The sequence below is a fragment of the Glycine soja genome, chromosome 2 (genome assembly GCF_004193775.1).
Source record: "Glycine soja cultivar W05 chromosome 2, ASM419377v2, whole genome shotgun sequence".
Classification (NCBI taxonomy): domain Eukaryota; kingdom Viridiplantae; phylum Streptophyta; class Magnoliopsida; order Fabales; family Fabaceae; genus Glycine; species Glycine soja.
The window spans coordinates 37,039,923-37,049,633 of NC_041003.1; the positions used below are offsets into that span (position 1 = coordinate 37,039,923).

Sequence of the window (9,711 nt, forward strand, 5' to 3'; positions counted from 1 at the left end):
CCTTTAACCAAGATTATGAATTTAACAAGAAGTACAAGTTCATATTATAGAGATTAAACTACCACTTCATCAATGTTGAAGTAAATAAGTCTCTCACCACATAGCCAATAAGTAGACTTCTTCAACTTGGGAATTATTTGACGCATATTCAAGTCCTAAAATTGGATATCATATGTTCCATATGATCACTAAGAGGGTAAAAGACTAGCATAGTTTTGGTTAAAGCAACAACCAATCAATCAAATTATACACTAGAAGTACTCAAATTCAAATATGTAAACTATGTTCTGGATCCAAAAGTTCTGAATGTTAAAATAACTTTAACCTAAGAATTCAACCATGATAATTCAAAAATTGATATGTCTTTCACTTAACATGGAATACTAGAGTACATTTGCATATCAAACTAAATCATATTGAGGGGCAAACTGGCTCCAATTTCGTTACCTTTTGGAAATCTAAAGCAACTTGGTTTGTCATCTATGGTTGCTACTGTTGCAACCATGTGCATCAGCTTAGCTTCATCTGATGGAGCCGTGACCACCATATGGGGCAAGCAGGCCATGTATGTGATATCAAATGCCCCACAATGGGTTGGTCCATCTGCTCCAACCAAACCAGCTCTATCCATAATAAATCGTACTGGTAGTTTCTGAAGATCTACATCATGGATTATAATTTATGAATATTGTAAGATAAATCACGAGGTTATTGATCATTAAAAATTGAAAAGATCAAAATTATTATTGTCAAAATCACTATTACTTGAACAATAGATAACATTAAGAATATAATGCAAAATCTTATTAGTGTTAGATAAAAATATAAGCTTTATCCTCAACAGTAAGAGAAATTCAACTAAAATTGTTAATTAAATTTTTTTAATAGAAATTAGTTAAGGGTAAAATCAGTGAATAATTTATATTTATAACATCATGAAAATATTATTATATTACTCAATAATATGAGATGATTTAATTCTATTAATAATTCATCACAAGTAAACATATATTACATTAATAAATCTATATGGATAATGTAAGGATTGGTATAATTGTTCTTCTAATAGCATTAGAGAATATCAAGGGTACAATAAATAGAGATTACAGAAAATCTAGAACCTACGATTAAGGAATGACTAAATCAATCTAGAGGCTATAATCAAGGAATGAATAAATGAATTATATAAAGACTAAATCAATTATTCAATCAAATATTTTCTTTCCTATCATCCCCCCTCAAGCAAAGCGTTGGATTTGGGCCAACGCAAAGCTTGGAACGAAAAAACTGAAAAAGTGGTTGAGACAGGCTTTTGGTGAAGATGTCGGCGAGTTGAAGATAGGAAGGAACAAATTGAGTAATGAGCTTTTTGGAGAGAACTATCTCGCGAACAAAGTGGTAATCAATATCAATATGCTTCGCACGCTTGTGAGCAACCGGATTATGGGAAAGAAATATAGCACTTTTGTTATCACAAGGAAGAGTAGGGGGAGTAGAGTAAACATGCAGATCGCGCCGCAAATGAGTGAACCACATTAGCTCAGCTGCTGCATTTGCCATAGCCCGATATTCAGATTCACAGCTGGAACGAGCAACAATGGGCTACTTTTTAGCACTCCAGGACACAAGATTACCTCCCAAGAATATCGAGTAGCCATAGGTGGAGTGACAAGCCTCAACACAACGAGCCCAATCGGCATCAGAGTAACCAAGAACAAGAAGAAAGGATCCCCGAGTGAAGGATAGGCCAAAGGACAAGGTGCCCTTGACATAGCACAATATTCACTTGACAACTTGGAAATGATCAGTGATGGGAGCCTGCAGGAGCTGGCTGACAAAGTTAACAACATATGAGAGATCCGGATGAGTGATTGTGAGGTACTGTAATGCTCCCACAAGAGAGCGGTAAATGGTTGGATTAGGAAATGGGTCTCCAGTGCTTGTCAATCGAATACCAGAAGCAAGAGGCGTAGAAATGGACTTGACATCCAACAATTTTGCCCTTTCCAAAATGTCATGGGCATTTTTTGCTTGGCTTAGAAAAATACCGTTAGCACCATAATGTACCTCAAGACCAAGAAAATAACTTAGACGATGATGTGCCATCATTTTCTTCTATTTTCTAAACCCTTTTTGCACCATTTTAATTATTGATTGGTCTTAATTGTCAATTAATTAGGCAGTTTTATTATTTGGGCTCATTTAGCTAATTTGATGTTTTTAATCTAATTTTAGGAATTAATGAAACATTGGGCTTAATCCGGATTTTGGTTGTGGACTTGAAGAGGGCAAATAAAGCAGTGCTTACCTTAGTTAATTTCTAATTAGGAAATTTCGCAATTTTATTTTATGTTGTTCAGTGTTTATTTCATTTTGGGCCAGAGTATTGTAATAAGGCCCAGTGACTTTGAGTGACTCTTTTTAAATAGCTGCCTTGGGATTCGTGCAGGGCATTCTATTCTGCTATGCTATTTTCATTATTCAGAGCTTTGGTTTTAGGTTTTCACGTTTTTCTGTTCCCTTGTTACAGTTTCCTTTCTTAATGCAAATTTCCGTTTTCTGCTTCTAATTACGAGTTCATTCTTGCTTCTTCTTCTACTTTCATTTACGTTTCTGTTCATTTACGCTTCTGTTCATTTACGTTCTTGTTTATTTACGTTTCTGCTTCATGTTTCATTTGCGTTTTCTGTTTGAATCCATGGAAGGCTAGATTTTCTGGTGTTGTTTCCTTTTGAGGACGAAGCCCAACTCTCTTTGAGGTTTCGTTTGTAATGTGGTTTCCTGGCAATTTTCCCTTCACCAGTTATCCCAATTTCGTGAATATTAATCAGTGCACGCTTCGTGTTCGATTAATTGCCTCTGAGCCTAACTTGCGTTCATGCTTAATGGACGAAGGGCTAACTGGTGTATGTGGTGCCTAATCACGTATTGAAAACCCTAAGTTGATTTTCGCTTAGTAAATTGAAATAGGGTTGGATTAAGTGGTTGACTGTTAGGGACGAATTCTCCATAACCCAGGATAAGAGAGTGGCTTCTGAATCAAAGGAAACGACCCGTTTTCAATATTAGTAGTTTCATATTCCATTTTATTTGTTATGCTCTTTAATTACCAAACAACCAAACCCCCCCCCCCATTGTTACTATTACTGCAAGTATATTATGAACATTTGGCTTGTCACTGCTCGTTGGGAAACGACCTAGGATCACTTCCTAGTTACTGCATTTTCATGTTTATTTGATTCGGGTACGACCTCGATCAAATTTGGCGCCGTTGCCGGGGAGCAGTGTCCAAAGGTTCATAATAGCCAGCTAGTGTTGTGTGTTTAATCCTTTCGTGTTTTATGTTTAATTGTTAGTATTGTGTTAGTATGTGTGTTAGTGTTGTTTAGTGTCCTGGTATTTTGTTTAATGTGTGTTCTGTTTCAGTTTTACCATTAAGCGTTTCCCCTGTTTCAGTCTTGGGTGTTTTGCTGTGAAGATTGTGCTTGAAAACAGAGTAGTAATAGAAATCAGCTTGCGGAAAAACAGAGTAGTAGTAGAAATCAATTAGAGACGGATTTTAGCGACCACCCATGCTGAATTATTTGGGATTTTTTGTTTTAGTAGCTAGGATTGTTATTTTTGGCTGAATTTTTTTGTGGTAACTTCTTTTAATCCATATTTTGTGGGGAAAATAGCTAGAGCCTTTAGTTTGGTCAGATTTGAAAGTTCCAAAAAAGTAGCAAATTTTGTGTTTATCAAAACTTCAAACGGCCATAACTTTTGCTCCGGTTATCAGAATCGCAATTATTATATATGCATTTGGGGTAGAAAAAAATTTCCTACACCATGGCAGCCGGCCTATGGCGTGCTGAGGTCTCCATCATCCAAAAAAAAGCGATTTTGTCAAAAGTTTTTTATTTTTCAAGTTTTATTCACTTATTTTTCTTAACCTACCAATTTTAGCTTTCATAGTTAGACTTTGAATTTTTGTCTGAAATTTTTTGTGCTATCTTATCATCATTTTATAAGGTTGCTCACAAAATTTCAAGTCATTTGGATATCATTTGAGGGTAGCTGTAGTTCAAACCTACACCTTTATTTACATGACAAGGCAACTAGTTGTGTGCATGCTGAATGTAGTGTATGACTAGAGGCAATCCATCTGACTTACAACCCTTTGATCCTGAGATAGATAGGACATTTCATAGATCAGTTAGGCATCATTTTATACCTTTTGATCATTCTGAGCATTCCATAACTGGTGAATCTGTGCATTCTGTTATTGGTGATTTTGAACATCCTGATCTTGAGCATTATAATTTTGAGCATTCTGATTCTGAGCATTCTAATTTTGCACATTCTGAGAACATGGCACAACCTCCACCTCGTGAGAGGACTCTAAGGGAAATGGCTGCACCTGATTTCACCTATGAAAGCTTGTGCATCCAATACCCTGATGAGGATGTCCCATATGTTCTTAAAACTGGATTGATTCATTTGCTTCCAAAGTTTCATGGCCTTGCAGGTGAAGACCCGCACAAACATTTGAAAGAATTTCACATTGTCTGCTCCACCATGAAACCCCCAGATGTCCAAGAGGATCACATATTTCTGAAGGCTTTTCCTCATTCATTAGAGGGAGTGGCAAAGGACTGGCTGTATTACCTTGCTCCAAGGTCCATCACGAGCTGGGATGACCTTAAGAGAGTATTCTTAGAAAAAATTTTCCCTGCTTCCAGGACCACAGCCATCAGGAAGGATATCTCAGGTATTAGACAACTCAGTGGAGAGAGCCTGTATGAGTACTGGGAGAGATTTAAGAAACTATGTGCCAGTTGCCCCCACCATCAGATTTCAGAACAGCTTCTTCTCCAATATTTTTATGAAGGACTCAGTAATATGGAGAGAAGTATGATAGATGCTGCCAGTGGTGGAGCCCTTGGAGACATGATTCCTGCTGAAGCCAGAAATTTAATTGAGAAGATGGCCTCCAACTCCCAGCAGTTTAGTGCCAGAAATGATGCCATAGTCATTAGAGGAGTGCATGAGGTAGCTACAAACCCATCTGCATCATCTGAAACTAAGAAGCTTGAAGGCAAACTGGATGCGTTGGTCAACTTGGTAACCCAGCTGGCCTTGAATCAGAAATCTGTACCTGTCGCAAGGGTTTGTGGTTTGTGCTCCTCTGCTGACCACCATACAGACCTTTGCCCTTCCATGCAGCAACCTGGAGCAATTGAGCAGCTTGAAGCTTATGCTGCAAATATTTACAATAGACCTCCTCAACCTCAGCAGCAAAATCAACCACAGCAGAGCAATTATGACCTTTCCAGCAACAGATACAACCCTGGATGGAGGAATCACCCTAACCTCAGATGGTCCAGCCCTCAGCAACAACAACAGCAGCCTGCTCCTTCCTTCCAAAATGCTGCTGGCCCAAGCAGACCATACATTCCTCCACCAATCCAACAACAGCAACAACCCCAGAAACAACCAACAGTTGAGGCCCCTCCACAACCTTCCCTCGAAGAACTTGTGAGGCAACTGACTATGCAGAACATGTAGTTTCAGCAAGAGACCAGAGCCTTCATTCAGAGCTTAACCAATCAGATGGGACAATTAGCTACCCAATTGAATCAACAACAGTCCCAGAATTCTGACAAGCTGCCTTCTCAAGCTGTCCAAAATCCCAAAAATGTCAGTGCCATTTCATTGAGGTCGGGAAAGCAGTGTCAAGGACCTCAACCCGTAGCACCTTCCTCATCTGCAAATGAACCTTCCAAACTTCACTCTATTCCAGAAAAAGGTGATGACAAAAATCTACCTAACAATTTCTGTGCAGGTGAATCTTCTTCCACAGGTAATTCTGATTTGCAGAAGCAGCACATTCCCCCTCTTCCATTCCCTCCAAGAGCAGTTTCCAACAAAAAAATGGAAGAGGCAGAGAAAGAGATCTTGGAAACATTTAGAAAAGTAGAGGTAAACATACCTCTGTTGGATGCAATAAAGAAAATTCCAAGATATGCCAAATTCTTGAAGGAGCTGTGCACTAATAAGCGGAAGCTTAAAGGAAGTGAACGAATTAGCATGGGCAGAAATGTCTCCGCATTGATTGGTAAATCTGTTCCTCAAATTCCTGAAAAATGCAAAGATCCAGGTACATTCAGCATACCTTGTATTATAGGGAATAGTAAGTTTGACAATGCCATGCTAGATTTAGGAGCCTCTGTTAGTGTTATGCCTCTGTCGATTTTTAATTCTCTATCTCTAGGTCCCTTGCAGTCAACTGATGTGGTAATTCATTTAGCTAATAGAAGTGTTGCCTATCCTGTTGGTTTCATAGAAGATGTCTTAGTTAGAGTTGGTGAACTGATTTTCCCTGTTGATTTTTATATCTTGAATATGGAAGATGGATTTTCTCAAGGATCAGTTCCCATCATTCTAGGCAGACCCTTTATGAAAACTGCTAGAACTAAGATAGATGTTTATGCAGGCACACTGTCCATGGAGTTTGGTGATATAACTGTTCATTTTAATATTCTGGATGCTATGAAATACCCATCTGAAGATCTTTCTGTATTTCGTGCTGAAATAATTGACCATGTTGTTTATGAATACATGACTGATCTTTATTCTAATCTGCATGCCTCTCACTCTTCATGCATTGAGTCTGAAATTGTACTTGATCATATGTCTGAATTTGATGCTGAGAGTGAATCTGAGAGTGATATTGATTGCATGCCTGGTGGTGGTGTTTTACCTCTTGAGATTGATTTTATAGAGTCAGATAGGACTAACCATGTTTCAGGAAGTACACATACCTCTGACTTTCTTTATGAGGTAAAGGCTGAGAAACCATCTCCTTCTACCACTGTCCAGCCGACCACACCAGAATTGAAGCCTCTGCCATCAAATTTAAAATATGCTTACTTGGATGATAGCAAGAGTTTTCCAGTGATTATATCTGCCTCCCTTGCTGATGAGCAAGAGGAGAAGTTGTTGTTAGTTCTCAAGAAGCATAAGAAGGCTATAGGCTGGACCTTGGCGAACATTCCTGGTATTAGCCCATCCACATGTATGCATCGAATAAATTTAGAGGATGGAGCTAAACCAGTAAGACAGCCACAGAGAAGACTCAACCCGGTGATTCTTGATGTAGTGAAGAAGGAGATAACCAAGCTTTTGCAAGCTGGAATCATTTATCCTATCTCCGACAGCCAATGGGTGAGTCCCGTCCAGGTAGTCCCGAAAAAGACTGGCCTCACAGTGATCAGAAATGAGAAGGAGGAGCTGATTCCTACTCGGGTGCAGAACAGTTGGAGAGTCTGCATTGACTATAGGAGGCTGAACCAGGTTACCAAAAAGGACCATTTTCCCCTGCCATTCATTGACCAGATGCTTGAACGCCTGGCAGGTAAATCCCACTACTGTTTCCTTGATGGTTTTTCTGGTTATATGCAAATTACTATTGCTCCTGAGGATCAGGAAAAGACCACATTCACCTGCCCCTTCGGCACTTTTGCTTATAGGAGGATGCCTTTCGGCCTGTGCAATGCCCCTGGTACCTTCCAGCGGTGCATGATTAGTATTTTTAGTGATTTTTTAGAAAATTGCATAGAGGTGTTTATGGATGATTTCACTGTATATGGATCCTCTTTTGATGGTTGTTTGAATAGTTTGGAAAAAGTTTTGAATAGATGCATTGAAACTAACCTTGTTCTAAATTTTGAAAAATGTCATTTTATGGTTGAGCAAGGTATAGTTTTAGGCCACATTATTTCCAATAAGGGTATTGAAGTAGATCCTGCAAAAATTTCTGTTATTTCACAATTGCCTTACCCCTCTTGTGTGCGAGAGGTGCGATCTTTTCTTGGTCATGCAGGATTCTACAGGTGCTTTATAAGGGATTTTAGCAAAGTAGCCCTTCCACTGTCCAACTTGTTGCAAAAGGAGGTGGAGTTTGACTTTAATGACAGATGCAAAAAGGCTTTTGATTGCCTCAAAAGAGCGTTGACTACCACCCCCATCATCCAGGCACTCGATTGGACAGCCCCTTTTGAGCTTATGTGTGATGCATCAAATTATGCATTGGGGGCTGTCCTTGCTCAGAAAATTGATAAATTGCCCAGGGTGATATATTATGCTTCTAGGACTTTAGATGCTGCCCAAGCAAATTATACTACTACTGAGAAAGAGCTTCTAGCCATAGTTTTTGCTCTTGAAAAATTTCGATCTTATTTGCTTGGTACTCGCATTATTGTTTATACTGACCATGCAGCTCTAAAGTACTTGTTGAAGAAGGCTGATTCTAAGCCTAGGTTGATTCGATGGATGCTCTGGCTCCAAGAGTTTGACTTGGAGATCCGTGATAGGAGCGGAGCACAAAATCTAGTTGCTGATCATTTGAGTCGGATCGAACGTGTCTCTGATGCAGATTCACCTATTCGGGATGATTTCCCGGAGGATCATTTGTATATATTATATAGTATTTCTGACTCTCTTTCTACTCCCTGGTTTGCTAACATTGTCAATTATTTAGTTGCCTCTGTTTTTCCTCCCTTAGCATCTAAGGCCCAAAAAGATAAGATTAAAAGTGATGCTAAGCATTTTATTTGGGATGACCCCTACTTGTGGAAATTGTGCAGTGATCAGGTCATTAGACGGTGCATTCTAGATCATGAGACTGACTCAGTCCTGTAGTTCTGTCATTCTTCCGCACCGGGAGGTCATCTGGGTGTTCAAAGGACAGCTCGCAAAGTGCTTGATTGTGGTTTTTATTGGCCCACCATCTTTAAAGATGCGTGGAAGATCTGCAGCACTTGTGAGCAGTGTCAGAGAGCAGGAAATACACTTACATGGCGACAACAAATGCCTCAGCAACCTATGCTATTCTGTGAGGTGTTTGATGTCTGGGGTATAGATTTCATGGGTCCTTTTCCTGTCTCTTTTGGTTATGTTTATATTCTCCGCAGTTGATTATGTTTCAAAATGGGTGGAAGCCAAGCCCACTAGAACTAATGATGCTAAAGTTGTCGCAGACTTTGTCAGGTCTAATCTGTTTTGCAGGTTTGGAGTACCTAAAGCAATTGTTAGTGATCAAGGAACCCATTTTTGCAACAGGACAATGCATGCCTTGCTTAAAAAGTACGGGGTGGTACACAGGGTATCCACACCATACCACCCCCAGACTAATGGATAGGCAGAAATTTCTAACAGGGAAATCAAGAGAATTCTAGAGAAGATTGTGCAGCCAAGCAGGAAAGATTGGAGTACCAGGCTTGATGATGCTCTCTGGGCACATCGGACTGCCTACAAAGCACCCATAGGAATGTCTCCTTATCGGGTTGTCTTTGGAAAGGCATGTCATCTTCCAGTGGAAATTGAGCACAAAGCATACTGGGCAGTGAAGACTTGCAACTTCTCTATGGATCAAGCTGGCGAGGAAAGGAAGTTGCAACTGAGTGAGTTAGATGAAATCTGCCTAGAAGCCTACGAGAATGCCAAGTTCTACAAAGAAAAGACCAAGAAGTTCCATGATAGCATGATAGTTAAAAAAGACTTCGTGGTTGGGCAAAAAGTGTTATTGTATAATTCTAGGCTTGGACTCATGAGTGGTAAGTTGAGGTCTAAGTGGATTGGTCCTTTTGTTGTTACTAATGTTTTTCCTTATGGTACAGTTGAGATCAAAAGCAACTCCACAAACAAGAGCTTCAAGGTCAACGGACATCA

The 9,711-nt window shown here is 39.5% G+C and overlaps 1 protein-coding gene and 1 non-coding gene across 2 annotated transcripts; both read right to left on the minus strand.

Annotated features, from left to right (window-relative positions):
• Positions 1 to 1,782: 1,782 nt before the first annotated feature.
• Positions 1,783 to 2,106, minus strand: LOC114375703 (uncharacterized mitochondrial protein AtMg00810-like). Its single transcript, XM_028333555.1, has one exon. The coding sequence runs from the start codon at positions 2,104 to 2,106 to the stop codon at positions 1,783 to 1,785; it is 324 nt and encodes a 107-aa protein (XP_028189356.1).
• Positions 2,107 to 4,728: 2,622 nt separating this feature from the next.
• On the minus strand, positions 4,729 to 4,835 carry LOC114404735. The gene has a single exon (XR_003665127.1). It is a non-coding gene; the product is annotated as a small nucleolar RNA R71 (small nucleolar RNA).
• Between the last annotated feature and the right edge of the window lie 4,876 nt (positions 4,836 to 9,711).